Here is an 18317-nt window from a genome sequence, read left to right as displayed (position 1 = left end):
TTATGTTTGTAAATATGTTTTTTATAATATACATAATTCATGTAGAAGTCTATCGGGAATAAAAATAAAAATAAATAAAATTGTAAGCTTGTACTGCTTTATGCGAATTTTACGATAAGTTACTGCAAAATAGCAAGAACTATACCCAATGATATTTAAAAATTACTCATTTTCATTATTATATTTCTGCATCCTATTAAATTTCGACTTGTTTTATATCTGTAAAAGCCCTTCGGGCGTCAAATAAATAAATATACTTTATCTAAGTTCATTTAAGAAAAAAAAACGTTTTTCAGAACTAATGCTTTCAGAGATCTATGCCCACGCGTTTTCCAACAATAATATTAAATTAATCCCTTAAAATAAAAAATAGGAATGTCAGTTAATAACCCAAATTGAAGTAACAATGCAATCTAGTGGCATTAGTGAATATCTTTGAGGCTAGAAATTGTTTTAGTAAACACCATTGTTGACAAAAACTACGTCGGTTTATTTGCTTACTTTAGATGGAAAGCAAGAATCACGAGCATCCACGCGAAAATAGATAAAAATAGATGTTTTGTTTAACAGAGGCTTAAAATTTTTTCAGTGTTTCTACGTGTCTTAAAATGAAAGAAAAGATTAGTTATACAAAGGAGAATAAAGAAAAAGAATACATTCAAAGATTAGTTTGTAAAAAATAGTTCGAATACTAATGATAGTGAGAAAAATATTAACAATTAATGTCAGCGAAAAAATACAGACTTTTAAACATTAAATTCTGATTTATGTAAATCTGTTTTTCCCTTGTGGTCTTCAATTGCACAATTCTAAGAAAGGTTTTTCACAGAATTTGAACTATTCATCAAATTTCAAAGTTATGTGAAAGATTTATTCAAGTTATGTTATTGTTTCAGTTATGTGAAGCAAATCTCCCATAATGATACAAAAACAGAAATCAAATAGGACTTTCATATAGCATTGAAATTATTATTTCCGACTTTATGTCCGGGTAAAGCTTCCCCACAGGGAAATTAAATAAATAATATATATTTTTTTAAATATAATAAGCAGTAATTGTTGATTCGAGTACTAGTACATATTTAATTATTTGGCGGGTTGGAAATAAACCGACGTGGCTCAGTGGTCTAGAGCGTCTGACTGAATATAAGAAGGCACGGGTTCAATTCCCGTCGGCGGCATTTATTTTTACTCGGGAGATATTTACAATTTGTATTGATATTACAGGCGACTAATTATTGCTTATAATAATTTATTGAAATTAATGTTAAAATTTAATGAATTTTTCAAATTCTGTGAAACAACCTGACCTTACTCTAAGGGTCCAGGACACAGTCAAGAGAACTTTGAAGTTGCGGTTATATGCTATTATAAAAATACTGGTAAGCATCTGATCTGCGTGATATTGTCGTTGTCTTACTTGTTCAATGGTCATCTCAGGCCCCGAAGTGACGTAGCTCTCCTGCAGGGAGCAAGGTCTGGTGGATCGCGTGCTGTTGCTCAGAAGCGTATGGTCGCAGAGGCGCGGCACTTCCTCCTTGCAGAACTCGCCTAGCAGACTGGCATTGTTCTGGAATAAAAGGAAAAATACTTGTTTAATACAAAATATATTAATTTTGGTTGTCGGTGCATGGGTGCGTGATTTAAGATTGTATTCCTGCATTCTGTCTAAAATTATTCAAGTTCAATGAACTTTTAATTTTCAAAATTGGAAATAATACTTATAAATCATATTATCAGATAAACGATTAAGCAGGCCTGTGAATAATTATTTATTTAATATGCGTATTTATTTTGTTTAAATGTTTGACAGATGCTTAGACGAATTAATGGAATAATACATGTGCGTTTTTCTTTTGTTTAAATGTTTTACAGATGCTTAGATTAATTAATGAAATAATGGTACGATACTGATACATATTTGATATCACTTAACTAGGTCCAGTGAACATACTTTAGCGGGCCGTTCGTATGTTGTACGATTTGTAAAATTGTCAAATTATTTTTCAGACTTTTTTGGTTTGATTATTTCGACGGCATTTTAATAGCAATTAATTTTCAAAGCCACTTTGTTTCGGTTTTAATTAAAGCTCTAATCAACATTTACTTATTTAATTAACAAACACACAAAGGCTTCATGAGTTATTTCACCCTTTCTCCGACTTCACCATAAAATATAGGGAAAAAATTTACACCGTGGGAAAAAAAACTGTATCCCTACTAACTACTACCCAGTAATGAAAATCAAAATAATGCGAATACCGCACAAGAGTCTCAACTGCTCCCAACCGTCCCCATGGAGACTATGGGCAATTATCCCCAATCGGGGCATATTTTGAGGTTAAAGGTAGTGAGGAGGGGAAAGAGATGGAATAGTTGAGAAGTATTTAACTATTCTGATCTTGTTATCGAACACGGTGAAAGCCATTTCAATCAACGTTTCAATATTCTGAATGGTGTTTTTTTCTCCCGGGCGATACTGATAGTACCTTCCATTCTATTTTTTTATTGTGTTAATTGTGTAACACCACATATTAATTAAATTAAATTAACTATGCGCATGCCAAGATTTGAACCCACAACTAGGGGTGTCTCAAAATCCTACTTCACTTTAGAAGAGATATCGATTCTATATAGGTATAATAGTCCTGGCAGAATCGTAGATGCGTCATCGAAGATCGTCCTAAAATGTTATCTATAAATCTTCCTTCTAACACGTCTTGTATGAAAGCGAAAAAATATAATAAACTAGAATGTCATTTAATCATACTCCCATGATTTCCAAAATTTCGCGAACTTACGTTAGTTACGAATCATATAATTTTCATGGTATTGTCAGTTGTGAAAATAAGCAAAAAAATACGAATTCATAAATAAAAAACCTACCCTAAGAATAAACTTGTTTTTAGGTTATGTTTTTTCACCGGGAGATTTCAGATATCGTCTGTATTTAATTCCACGTAATGTTGTTTTGATCAAAAAAGCCGTTATTAAATATATATGCTTAGTATAAATTATTATTCGTAGAATTTATAAATCGTCAAAAACGAATATAACACCATCACATTAAAACACACCATTTTCATTGGTATGACTGAATATGCTGATTCTGACATTATAACCAGTCTACGTAAGTAATATATCTATGGTCTACAATTTTCAAATTTGAACCGATTAAAATATTGTTTGTATTTAGATGATTTCATTGTTGTTGTTTCAGTGTTGATGGAATTGAAACCTTATTTAGGCGCATATAATAATTTATAGATGGTGATAGGTATTCTATTTAAAAATGATATTTTGAGGTAAGTGTCAAAATTAAAAGACAATAATATTTAAACTGCACTCTGGTAACATAATATAATATATATTTTTTTATATTCTTTAACGCCCTATCGGGCTTTTAAAGAGTAAATTGACAGTTTATGTATGTAAGTGTAACATAATACATGGATTATTATCATAACATAACAAAACAAAACAATGTTGATTATAATAATTCTAACATATTAGGTACCACAAAGAAAAAATTCTAGAAACCATCACGTAATTTAAAAAGAAATTATGCATTTGAATCACCAAAGTATAAACAAACTTTAAATACAATGTAGGTCAAATTTGCGGCAAACATTTATTAGACCACCTAATTTGAACTTTTGTACTTGAATCTAAATGATCTCTGGAAAAAAATTCAGTTGACCTAAGTGATAAAGAAGCATTTTTATAACAGTTAGTTTGATGGCGTAACGCTATTTCTTTCATAGTAATAGAGGTTTTTAAAGACTGACATATTATTTATCAGTTGCGGTCGTGTTGATAATAATAATAATAATAATAATTGGATAATTTGTATAGCGCCGTTTTTGTGAAAAATCACCTCAAGGGCGCTGTACAATTTATTTCCTAGGATCTACATTTGTTATTTAGACCAACTGTGCCAGCACGAGGTTCGTCATCCGTTCAGGCATGTGTCTGCCGCCAATATAGCGCTGACATGTATCTGCTGCCAATAAAGAGCGCTGACACAACATCCTCACATAGACAACAAACCTTGGCAGCACCGCTGTGACGCTCGACGAAGACAGAAGATGGAGACTCTGCTGCAAGAGTCCTAGGTAGCGAATGAACTGTACCAGCTGCTGCAGGGAGAGAGACTACCCCGTCCACCAACTGTGCCAGCACGAGGCTCGTCATCCGTTCAGGCATGTGTCCGCCGCTAATATAGCGCTGACATGTGTCTGCTGCCAATAAAGAGCGCCGACACAATATCCTCACATAGATAACAGACCTTGGCAGCACCGCTGTGCAAAATCACCTCATCCTAGTTTACCTTAGTCTCTCCAGTCACCTCCCAGCCTTTCATGCCACCTAGTGCATCCTCTCGACCCTTTCAGACTCCTTCCTGGCTCCAATACATTCTTTCTTTCTATTGTCGTGATCCGACGATTTCACACCTCTGTCTCAGACCCTTAGGGCTCGCTTATCGCAGGCTATCATAAGCAAAATCTTGAACCAAAGTCAAAGTGAAGTTTATGAGTGTCATCTGTAACAAAATACATAAACAAAAACAGAAAATAAAAACAAAGACAAAAACTTTAAACAAAATATGGCTTATCTGTCCTCCATGCAGACATCCTCGGTTGAAAAGGTCCCGTAATTCCCAACACCACTTGACACTTGAGTCAGGTATAAAATCTTCGACTGCATTGAGAAATCTTCGTTCTAGCTTCACTTTTAAAAATTAATCGGTTTAAAATGCTATAATAATTGCAAATTCCGGCTAAACGGTAGAAGTTACGCACATTTCGTGAAATAAGAAGGTAAGCACTATATAAAACACGGATGCTGAACAATTTTCAGCGATCTCTTAGCAAGGGAAACCTTCTGAAAGGATCAAACAAACCGGAGCGGTTAAAACACGTCCGCAACGAAGAACGGAACTATGTAATGATTCAGTGTTGATGGAATTGAAACCTTATTTAGGCGCATATAATAATTTATAGATGGTGATAGGTATTCTATTTAAAAATGATATTTTGAGGTAAGTGTCAAAATTAAAAGACAATAATATTTAAACTGCACTCTGGTAACATAATATAAAATATATTTTTTTTTATATTCTTTAACGCCCTATCGGGCTTTTAAAGAGTAAATTGACAGTTTATGTATGTAAGTGTAACATAATACATGGATTATTATCATAACATAACAAAACAAAACAATGTTGATTATAATAATTCTAACATATTAGGTACCACAAAGAAAAAATTCTAGAAACCATCACGTAATTTAAAAAGAAATTATGCATTTGAATCACCAAAGTATAAACAAACTTTAAATACAATGTAGGTCAAATTTGCGGCAAACATTTATTAGACCACCTAATTTGAACTTTTGTACTTGAATCTAAATGATCTCTGGAAAAAAATTCAGTTGACCTAAGTGATAAAGAAGCATTTTTATAACAGTTAGTTTGATGGCGTAACGCTATTTCTTTCATAGTAATAGAGGTTTTTAAAGACTGACATATTATTTATCAGTTGCGGTCGTGGATGTATTTTTGCACTGTATCTCAAGATACTTCGTGTCTTCTATTTCACCTAGTGTTCTTCAATGTTGAAAGTAGTTAATCTTCAGAGTAAATAAACGTCTCGACTCCCATACAAAATACAGCGCCTGTTGAAAAAAAACGAAGGCTTTTTGAGATTGGTGACGTCCGACAGACATCAATAGAAATTAGTACAATTTTAAGAGATCCGAAAAATTAAAACTTTAAAAATTGTATAAACTATTACAACCATCTATAACAACCTTAAAAATTTACTTGAATTTAACTTAAAAGTCAGAATCGTTTAAAAAAAATTAAAAGGGGACTTTAGTTCTTTATTGTTTTTTTAAGCTTGTCATTTGATGAGAAGTACGAGTATATTATTAAGAATCTTTAACTATTGTTATAGTTTGCTGAAAGGAAAAGCTTCAATTATAGAAAAATTTGATAACAAGTGCGCCAAACTTCACAAAGAATAATTATTGAATATCTAAGTTCATTACTGAAAAAGGGTTAGCGGGATATTTTTTGAAAATGCTTCTTCAAATGTTGAAGCATCGATTTCAGCAAACTGTATTTTGCTGACAAGAACACAATATATATTAAAAATAATAAATAAACAACAAGCCCCTTAACAATTAAAATGAAATGAAGACCGGCAATATGAAAACAAAAAAGGTATAAAATGGTACTGATTGATCAATGTAAATGTGTCGAACGGTTAATCTAAATATTTTAGATTTTTCATTGTTTTATTGGTATGATGTTTGTTAATACATGCGATAGTTAGAATGAGCAGAGAAAAAAATTGTCGGTGTTGAAGTATTTTGCCTTTCTTGTTTAGGGGTTATGACAAAGATTTTCTGAAAATCTATCCATACCCAGGGAGGTCAAACACCCAAAATAATTACAGTCATTAGGTGGGTGTAAGGTAAAAATTCTTGTTTCAGTCCTTAATAAACACGGTTTATGCAATAACTCGACAGACAATCAAAATAACCCCAAAGTTCTTCACAAGGATGCAAAGTATATTATATAAATAATAATACGTGTGGTTGTACTTAAAAGCCAAAACAATACACTGCCGAGAATTTATTACTATAATCAAGTTGACAAAGAATGTAAAAGAACCCAAGTGCCTCCCGTGGCGGAATTTGTGTGATGAAAATATTTTAATTATACTTTTTGTCCCATAAAGAAGGCAGACCTGAGAATTATGATAAAAATACTTCCTCCGCAATGGGCATAAACAAACATGGCATCATAACGAGAATAAAACACCCCTCAAGGCAGTCGCATTTATATATTAAGGGTGGAAATGGGGACAGAAACGAATGGTGGTCGAGCTCAATAGATTTAGATTTTTTTTTTTTTATAGTGAATACCTCACAAGAGTCCCAACTGCTCCCGTCTGGAGCCAGTGAGACTATGGCATCCCCAATTGGGGGAGGTTGTGAGGCTGAAGGTAAGTGGGGAAGGGAAAGAGGAAGGTGGGGAAGTACCTGGCTATTCAGATCTAGTCACTAAACACGGCTAAAGCCATTTGGAGCAACGTTTCAATTCTGAATGGTGGTCTTACACCAGGGCGATACTGGTAGTATCTTCCACTCTGGAACGTGCCGCAAATATACTATATATTATTTTAATTAATTAATTGTGAAATAACACAAATTAATTAAAATTTATTTGCGCACGCCGGGTTCGAACCCGCGACCTTCGGAATGGCAGTCCAATGCGTTACCACTGGACTATGCCGGCCGTCTAGATATTTAGTTTAAAGCATATTTTAGTAAAACACGTGAAGACGAGTAATTCTAATATTCAATATATCAAAAGAAATGTTATTAAGTACCTTCTATTTATAATACTGATTGATTAAACTTGTCATTTTTATTTTTGCTTGTTAACCGTAGGCAAAACGTATTATTCTGCGTGTTAACATTACCTTTTTATTCGAAAAACGGCAAGTTAAATCGATAATTATTTTCTTTTATGTAATAGTCGAAGTGTAATTTCTATTTTCATCATTGTTTTTGATAATTTAATGTAAATACACAAATATATTTTTTCAAACAAATTATAAGGACAAAATATCATTCATTATGTGTTTCAAGAACGGGGTTTTTTCACAGTACTTGAATAATTTATTAAATTTCAAAGTTATTTTTAAAGTTCTCTGAAAGTCGCATTCAAGATGAATTATTATCGAATATCCTAATGTGAAACAATAGTGACCCATTACGAAATATAACAAAACTTGAATATAACTTTCACGGAGCTTGAATTATAATTTTGAAATTTGATGAATAATTCAAATTCTGTGAAATAGCACGTCCTTAGTCCCCGTACTAGGAGTTCCTGTGCTGAGACGGATTAGGTTTTATTTAAGTATTGGTGTAAAAAACTGTAATAATAATTAAGCAGTTAATGGTTTTTAGTGCAAGATTAAGTAATTCACAGTGCACTTGATTTGATAGCACAGCGACAAAATTATTAAAAAAGTAACTCGATAATGCCGAAACAAATTAAATGTTTTAAAAAAACCAAAGAATATATTAAAGAAACATGGCAGGTCTTAAAGTTGACGTTGTAGCTAATCTACAGATGCCCGGATACTTGACAGTGCTGAAGAACACGTCTCGGTGAAATTAATAACCTTTTCTCTTGTAAGTTTTATATTTCGTGATTTGACGAAAATGTTTTTAAAATATTTATAATAAAACAATACAAAATGTATGTTCGATAAAAGTGTATTCGTATATAATTTTTAACATTAGGTTGCGCACCTCTGGCAGATTGTTTGGGGAACATTCCAGGGGCGGGTGATCTCCACCGGCAGGGCGGAGCGGCAATATTTCAAAGTGTTTAACTTTCATGTGGCAATCAATTAACCCCTCAGTTTTCTCGCATCTAAGTGGCGCTCCGAGGAGCTAGTGGCGTGCACCTTAAATCTGATGTAATTAATTTTGTTTAACACTTTGTTTATTTCATTCAATTTTAACTGCCAGGAGTTGCTAAATAATTTGCGCGCCGCTGGCGGAATATTTTCTGTGAAAAATTAGTTTTGAAATTACCCGAGAAGAACGAAGAATTTCTTGATAACTATACAATTTTTTCTGATTCAAATAGATTATTTTCTGTGCGCTATTGTACAAGTGTCCGGGGGTAAAGTGCACTAACTTCAGTAGACGATTCTACATGATGGTAAAAGTAAAAAAGGCAAGTAAATTTTTCGAAATTCTAACGTTTTTAGGGTAGTTTTCGGGTAAAAAATTGTTTTCGTAGAAAATAAGAAATTGAATTCCAAATTCCAAAAAAGTTATTCGTCTTTTTTATTTGTAGTGCAATTTAACCCCGAACATAATTTCTATTATTGCTAGTAACTTTGTAATATTGATGGTAGGAAGTCGACGTCATTATACACAACCAAATGTAATGAAAAAATTCGGCGATATAAATCGTGTTTCAGTTATTTTGTCAGATATTATCTTTAAAGTTTATTACGTTTTAACCGACATTATAGCATCCCAGAAATCAAAGACTCATTGCTTCATATTGTCATAATATTGAAAAAAACTTGGAAACCTCCCTACGTAAAATTACCTTAGGTAAACTTTTTTTCATTATATGTATTGAAAACTTCTGTAACAATGGGCGTGGCTAAAGCCCATATCATCTCAAGTTGACATATCACGTCTATAAAACTTCTGTAACTTCATGCGTGGCTAAAGCTCATATCATCTCAGGTTGACATATGGTGTCTATAAAACTTCTGTAACTTCGGGCGTGGCTAGTGCTCATATCATCTCACGTTGACATATCATGTCTATAAAACTTCTGTAACTTCAGGAGTAGCTAAAGCTCATATCTGACATATGGTGTATATAAAACTTCTGTAACTTTTGTAGGCGTGGCTAAAGCCAATATCATCTCACTTCGACATTTATGTCTATAAATGACAAAATAAATTTGTCATGTTTTGTGGTTATTTTTATTATTAACAAACTAATCGATTCTATTGTTTTTCTAAAGCTCAAATCAGAATTAAGAATAACGTGAATACATCTTTTGTTATTTCCGTGTTTATGTATTTTTAAGCAAACAATTAGATTTCAAAGTATTTCAAATTATTCAATAATAAGATAAGACGTCACATGTTTTATAAAGATGGCAAAAATATTTGTTTCGTCTAAAGCAGTGGAATTATAAAAAACAAATATTTCAAAATAATGATTTCTTTTTCCATGTACCTACATGTATTCAACTTGTTTAAACCCACGATATCACTTCAAAGCTATAAAAATATACATAGAACTATGCCTACAAAATAAGAAAAGATGTTTTTGTTAGAAAAAAAATTGCATCTTAGGCGAAGCCCGATAGTAAAGTTGGTAAATAAACAAAATAATTAGAAATAAATTTCTTCTCATTTTACCAAATAGGAGAAAGTATTTTATTGATGTTTTGACCCGCTACAATTATAATTATTGTTACTGCTTTTTTAGCATCATTAGTAATGGTTTGATCAATTATATAAGTGGACATTTACTGGGGATTGTTAAAAAAAAAAAAAATTCATCAAATTTCAATGTTGATTTTAAAGTTCTGTTATTATAACATTACAAGCCACTTGTTTCACAAAACTGAAATAATAACAAAACTTGAATATAACCTTCACAGAACTCAAAGTAAAATCAACATTGAAATTTGATGAATTGTTCAAAGCATGTAAAACAACCCGTCCTTAATGTTAGCTTAAATTCAGAAAATTCGATAGAATATCAAGATTCAGTGAAGTGAATTTGGACAGTGAGATAAAACGTCTTGTTGACAGCTCTCAAGTTTTGAGAGGTATTTTGCAAATGAAAATCAGAAAGCATTAAATTGTGTAGACAAATGATGACAAGGCATACTTGTTCCATTAATGATTGTAATAATAATAATTGCTCTTTCGTCGAATTGACTTTTAGATTGCGAAATCCATCAAAACGTTGAGAGGCACTTTCAAATCAGAATGTAATAAAGTGATGAATTAGGTGCTTTGGGAGTTAAATAGGAAAGAAATAAACATTAGTCGAATTGAAATATTGATCAAGCTTAAAGCTCTATTGTAGAATTACTTATCTTCTCTCTTCGAGTGTCGATTCGCTGTAAACACTCGTTATCTAACGTAATGATTAATTTTATTTTGATAACCTTACAAGAGTTCTGAGTAAAAGCAAGGTTCATGACTAAAAACTACTTTTGAGTTTGTTATTATGGTTTATCGATGCCATATAGTGTTATGCATTCGAGAAAGCCAAAAATTTCAAAAAGTATATTTTTATAGGGTAGTGAATAGAGATACGATGCACCCTTTAGAAGATTTCCAAGTCAACATCTGTTATCTTCCAAAGATACATATAAACCCTTGTTTTGAATTATACTGAAAACTGAAGCTTCATAACGAATTCATTTAAACAAATACGTACTTTTAAAACATTTTGTGACAAATTAACAAAAAAGCACTTCATTATCGCATGTTGTAAAATAACACATTTTCTGATTGCGTGGTATACTCGTATATTAATAAATATGCAGATGCTTCAAAATATTACAATTTTTTTATTGTAAACCTCTTAAGTTAAGTAATTCGAAAACCCAGGTATAAATTATTTTCTGAAATTCCTTGGTATATTTACGAAGATCGAAAAGATAAGAAGGTATTTTAATTAAAGACGTTTCTAAAAAGTTTTGTCAGCAATCCATTAAAAGTTGACAAACGCACCAACATCAAATTTCCATTTCATCGTCTCCGCTGAAATATGTTTATCCATCAGAGAATCAAGTTAAAAAATGTAAACATCATTCCTTGGTACAATAAGCGAAATATCGCCCGACATTCCATTCACTGAAAGGATGTTTTCCTAAGAAACATTATGGAAACTGCTTTTACTCGTGTAACAATAGCTACCGTACTTTTCGTTCTCGCAACTAGAACGATCTAAGTAAGCAAATGAAATCATCGGAAATTGCCCTCTGGGGAGCTAGCCCATAAGGTTTAAATTATAATAACACTAATCGAAAAAAGAACCTTGTAATTCCAAGGTAGACTTGCGTATTGTTAATCTCGGCTGTCAAGCTTTTCAGGTTGGGACGAGACTCATTTTGCTAACGGCCCATAACCTCCGCGGATGCCTACCTCCAAAAATAATTACGCAGAATACGTTTTTAAGCTTTGAATTTGCTGCTCGTGATGAAAAGGGACGAATAGGGATGATGCGAGGCAGAGCGAGATGTAAACACATGTTACTCGCGCCCCTGGGGGTATTGTGATTCTCCGTTCGGGCAGGTTAAGCGAAGCCCTGTTTCGTTTTAATATAGTTCTCTCCGCGAACATCAATCATAGTGCTGGGAGAAATTGTAATATAAATTTAATTTTGAGTAAACACTCGACAAACTAAAGTACGTTATACATGACGAGAATCGTTGAACTGTCGCATGTTATTATAATTAACGCATTATTTCCATCGAAATTCGCAAACAGACTATCTGATCTCATTAGGCTCGAGGTAAAATTTATCCACTGATTAAATTAGGAGCAATAATCTTATCAAGGGTAATTTACGTTCATCCTCTGACAGTATTACACACCTCACGTTAAGTCACAAAAACCAATGTAAACACTACTAAACAAATAGATAATTATCAAGTTAAAGCACGTTTTATTATTCATTAACAAAACATAGAGTTTACAAGAATATTTTAGTCGTAACACGATATATTTAGAAAAAAATTACACTCATAAATATCTATATCATATTATCCTCATCTGTTATGAACGGATATATCTACCAGTATTTTAAAGGGAACATTTATCTTCTTGGAAAGTCAAAAATTGTTGGTGTTTTGATTTTTACTATTGGTTATTTAACCCTTCAGTATTTTCATCACTTTTGTTCTTTTTCCAATGTTTTCTGTGTATTTTAAATGCGCTATATACATCTTATTATTTAATTTTCTCTGAAAAAAATACTTTTTTAGAAACTAGATAGAATTATCTTTCTGGTGTAGTCATTCAAACACTACTTGTTATAAATAATAATAAAAAAATTATTAAACGCGGAAAAAGTTGTCAAAAACGCTAACCACATTTTTACTCAATTTTTCACTCCAATCGTAGAAAAAATGATTAAGCTCGAAATTTCGAAAACACATTAGTTTGTTTCAGGTGTTTGTAAGAAAAATGTAACTTCTTTTTTATCTCGTTCATATAATAAAAAAATAATTTTTAAAGTTAAACCGATTGTTACGATAGCAACGCGAAATATGAATTATTCATTTTGGCTATTTTAAGGATTTTATCTATGGCATCCATAATAAATATTGAGGCAAACTAGAAAAAAATATTATATTCTTACTAACCTCAAAAAATTACTTATTTCTGATTGATAGAAAAAAAGATAAAAAAACTTTTATAAACGATAAACGCCCGATCATACACGACCCTAAAAGGCTGAAGGGGAGATTTTCCAGTTATTCGTAAGAATGGGTTCTGATCTAAATAAAAAAAGATTTTAACATGGTACCTACACAGATAAAAATTTGTGATGCTTTTTTGTATCAAGATACTGTTAAAAATGTTACTGCATGGCGTTTTATTAGTAAACTATGAGTCACTCAGAATATATCTGAACACGTGTTCACGCAGGTGTCCTTATTAGAATAAATGTAATCTAAGGATCAGTATGTCCAGGAGTGACGGACATATGCTCTCCTCTTACTCTGGCGGACCCAACCACTGTGGCGCAAGGTAATGGGTCGAGAGCCAAGTTGGAAAGATCCCTTGCTAGATCACCAAACGTAGCGAACCACCTGGGGTGAGCTTTGGTAGTCTGGGGAGAATCAAAACCTATGTTGGTTATCTAATTAATGGTTCCCGGGGTGGCGGTACCTAAACCCTCTTCCCAAATCGAAATGAACACTACAATAGTACGAAAACACAACAATTTTTTTTATCGGCTATATTAATTTGAAATGTCTAGATCTGAAATTAACAGTTAAATTTAAAAAAAAAAAATTACATGTGAAGAAAAACACGTTTCAATTTTTTTAAGGACTTAGATATACAAGTTTAAAAAGAAAGATATACGGTTCCATGATAACTCAACACAGTGACAATTCAGCACACTTTTAAAAAGTGATTTAAAGTCATTAGAAACGATGAACAGAAATTTTTTTTTAACCTAATCTAACCTTCATAACCCAATTAATAAAGTTTTTACTTTATCACTTTCCATGACTTTATATAACTTTTTAAAGATGTGATGAATTATCGTTGTGATGATTTTTCCGGTTACCAGATATCCAAATTATGTTAGTATTGATAATTGGAATCATAAGCCCTTTATCTAGTAATTGAAGTGTGAAATATGTGGTGGTGTTCAAAATTGTATTTATTGATAAACAACAATTTAATCGGCAGAGAGAAATTCAAACCCTGGTCAGCTATTATGTTATTTGCTAAGTCAAATGTGCTTAATTATTATTGTGAATTTAGACTGGCTCATTGTTTAATTATAGGCTTGGAGTATAAACCTTGCAATTAGAGTATAGTAATATTATAAAACAACCATCTCTCAGAGTGATAATTTCACCTTCGAGAAATAAGCAGAATGATTGGTTTAATGAGTAGGTATTGATTTCAAAATGTTTTAGTTTTATGATAAAAAATCATTTCACTGTTTTTTTCTGTAAAAAAAAGTAAACTACAAACTAAAAAAACAATACCTTCCATTTAGTTCAGACAAGAGAATTTTACAAATTGGATAAAAAAATAAATGTACTTTTATTAAATATACCTACACCTAAGTGTTTTTGTTGTTTCTTGAAGAAAGGTTTAGAAGACCAATTAATTTGGATACATCAAAATTGGTGTAGGAACATAGATTCAATGCGCACATTCAACACATCTCCAAAAGAAAGATCTTTTGATTTTCGCTCCCCTAAAATTCGGCATGAATTTAGGGGACACCCCCATGTGCAAATCATGCAAAATAATGTACAGAATGCATAATTAATTTCATGACGAATGTCATCTACTTTGAGTCTCAGTAGGTTGCCATCACTTGTTGTGCTTCAAACCGGGCTGTGCAGGTAACAATACAAGAAAATATTCGACGGAAGGGTAGGAAAGGCGTCAAATAACATACATATATGTAACTTCCTACACTGATATATTACGCTCATGATGCTCCATTGTTCTCTTTCTACAACACGCGTTACATTTGGGAAAGAGAGAGAAGGTACAATGGAGCTATCAAATGTTATGCCTTTACCAAATACATTGCAATGCGACAGTGATTAAACATTTCGAGTGTGGCAGGTAATCTTAATTTGTTGATTTATTTCAGGGAATTCTGCGCGAGGTGTATTGTATCAGCCAGCAATAATGATTGTTCTTGGAAGAGGGTTGGGGAGCGATTCAAATGAATTGTATAACCTCCCCTTACCTCCCCCACAGGTTGACACGTGAATTATTTACATTTCTAATAAATCCCATGAATGTTTCTTATGCCACCATCAGTTACGCGATATGGCTGCCAATCGTGAGTGCATTGTTTTCAGTAACGTAAGAGGGGTGGAATTTATTTCAGAATCAGAATAATTTATGTTAAATATGTTTTTGTTACTTTAAAGACTTTCTTTGAATGAGAATCTTACTGGAGTAGGATGGAACTGGAATACGGAAAGGTTACTTATAATAAATTATCTTTGCTTTTCTTGTTTTCCCACAAGATATTAAAGAACTCACTATACTATTACCAAGATGCATACAGTAAACTAAATTAAACGAACATGTTTTTACCTGTTATCCTACCGATTGCACTAAATACGTAATTGAGCGCCCTTGAGGTGATTTTTCACGTAAACAGCACTATATAAAATAGCAAAATATTATAATTATTATTAATGAAATTCATTCTAAGATAATATTTGTAAGCGATGAAACAAATAATTTTAGTTTAATTTTAAAATATTGTTGTAAAAAAACATCAATATGAGAAACAGGGTGAACTTTTCACCGTTCCTATTATTGTGGAACATGGGATAGAAGTAGGTACAAAGCATTTTCAATTAATTCATCTTACTATATAAGAGGTAGAAGTCACTACAAGACTAACATCACGTCCATGGATGTCAGGAATCAAGAATAATATTATAACGATTTAAAAAAATATATAAAAATAAAATTCTACGGCATTGAAAAGATAGTTCATTTTAAAATCCGTTCTATATCACCAGTTGCTACCACAACATAATTATTTTACGTAAATCTTTACAAAATAATTTAATTTCACTTCTAAAAAAACTTTATATGTTTTGGGCGTTCATCCGTAAACACCTGTAAGGAACTTCACCCCAAGTAGGTTGCTGAAGCAAAGTTATTACCAAAAAAAAATTTGCATCTTTGAAAAATCTCGAAAAGCTTTGCTTTTTCCCATTCCACGAACAAATCTCAAAGTAAGTGCCAAAGAAAGCCTCAAGTATACTCTTTAAGTATATTTATTTTCATAAAGGCAAACTTTCCTCTTCCAATGATACGCCCTGGATATTTTTGAATGATTAAATATGCAAAAGCCGGTTCCGTGAAATTTACGTGCCCCAAAAGGCAAGTTTCTCGAGGCAGCTCCATACTTAGTATGGTAGCTTCTGTTGGGAACAACTCAACCGAATATGAGAAATCAAATAGGACAATTTTGCTAAAAACAATGTGTGTTTATCATTTCTCTAATTCTTACAAAATATAAAGAGGTATTTTTATGAAAATAGGTATGAGACGTAACGTACAATATAAAGAAAACAGAAGTTTTAAATCAAATGGTGAAATCTTAGTCGAAAATAGCTTTAAGCACTCTGAAGCTTTTTACATAAATATAATTAGATAGTTTACGTCTATTTTTAGTTCTTTTAAATTGTAATATGATTTTAATCATCTTTATAATGTTATTTTTTACTCTCAATGTATTCCACGTGACACATGTTAAATTGCCATCAAGATTACTATACGTTTTATCGGGGTTGTGTCCAAGGCAAAAATATACGTGGATCAAGAAGGAAAAGAGACCACGCAGATAACGAAGTACGTAAAAAGTGCTGTTGAGGCGATTATATTACAAAATAACGCCATATACACAATACAAATAATATGTTATCCATTATCTTATAAATGACATCTGTTAGATAAATACTTAGTAATCCATGAAGCATTTATTTCCGCTTTGGAACAAATATCGAATACGTCTCTAAGGTTTTATTAAAATTCTGGTCTTAAACATAATTATAAGCAATTCGTTTGGTTTGAACCCGCGATCTCTGGTCCCAGAGCCATGTTTTAAGAATAATAATATCACGGTAAAAAAACATGATAGCGCGATGAAAGTAATAATATATTACAGCATCCCAGAGACCGGTTCAGGGGATGGATATTTGAGACATCCAGAGTTGCTTTAAGTGGCGCAACTTCGTATACACTTAGGGTATGATGCATAATTAATCAGATAATGTCTACGGCCAGTGCTGCCCGCCAGTCAACAGTCGCCAGTTTACGGGCTCCAGTCTCCAGGTCCTGAGACCCGGGTCATATTGTATGCAAGGATATTAATAATACCATCTGTAAAGTTAAGTGTATGGTTATATTATACTTGTCCTTAGGGATAAGAATGTTGCTGTAGGTAGTAATTATAATTTGTGAGTAAAAACCTATTTCTATTTTAGCTTTATGAACCTGCTTCACATGAAACGTATTTGAAAAAGTACTTGTGTAATTATTATAATATTAAAATCCATATTACATTTCTTAATATTTTGCCTCCGTGGTCGAGGAGGAACGTTCTTACTCGCAAGCCGGAGGTCGCGGGTTCAAATCCCAAAGTGCACAAGTCAATTTTATTTTATTAATTTTTATTATTTTAAAATTTACTCATATCAAATAAGTATATTTGCGGAACCTTCCTGAGTTGAAGATACTATTTATATCGCCCTGGTGTGAGAATACCTTCCTCTCCCTCATCTTCTTCCCTCTACACTACCTTCAGCATCACAACATACCCGATTGGGGATGCCATAGTCTCACTGACTCCAGACGGTTGGGAGAAGTTGATATTCTTGTGCGGTTTCATTTATATATTTTTTTAAAGAAACAAACAAAAGCACTTTCGCATTTATGTTTAGGATTTAATTATTTAATTGATATAAAGTTGCCGAAAAAAATAAATTATATTCTTATGTAGTGTTTTAGTGGAGTTGTGTGGTGGGTTATGTTTCAGTCTGTATTTGGTTTAGTATTTTCGATCTCCCCATATTATACATACTGATTTTTATTTGATTTTCAAATGTTGTTATTTTGTTGTGATTTTTTAATGAGAGTGGGATTTAGCTGTTGTAGAGTTTGGTACCATAGTATGAAGCTATTTTGTGCACATGTTGTATTCGTCATTTCTTGTTTATGTGAGTCGTTTATGCGAAAAAACAGTGGTGTGCAGTTCCAAGTCAGAAAAGATGTGCCCACATTTCGAGGTGAAAATTGTATCATTAGCCTGTACATTGTAGACAAAAAGGTGTGCAAAAATAGCAGATCTGTAACAAACGCAGGCAATAACTAACGAAGATATTAACAAAAGATTTATGGATGGGATATACGCACGAATAAGCATGAATAAACCACATTATTTGATTACAATACCAACTGATTTCAGACACAATATTGCCGTCTTCGGGAAAGCAAACC

At 32.4% G+C, this 18317-nt stretch overlaps 1 protein-coding gene across 1 annotated transcript in view; it reads right to left on the bottom strand.

The window, feature by feature from the left end:
* Positions 1–18317, bottom strand: part of LOC149420470 (uncharacterized) — a 744323-nt gene that overhangs the window by 22247 nt on the left and 703759 nt on the right. The window contains exon 10 of the mRNA XM_089636727.1: positions 1421–1570. Coding sequence (XP_089492853.1) covers positions 1421–1570 — 150 coding nt within the window. The remainder of the gene's footprint in view (positions 1–1420; positions 1571–18317) is intronic.

Source organism: Hesperophylax consimilis, chromosome 10 (genome assembly GCF_061612785.1).
Source record: "Hesperophylax consimilis isolate HC1 chromosome 10, BYU_Hcon_1.0, whole genome shotgun sequence".
Taxonomy (NCBI): Eukaryota; Metazoa; Arthropoda; class Insecta; order Trichoptera; family Limnephilidae; genus Hesperophylax; species Hesperophylax consimilis.
Note: the sequence above shows the minus strand (reverse complement) of the source record. Positions and strands in the feature narration are given on the sequence as shown.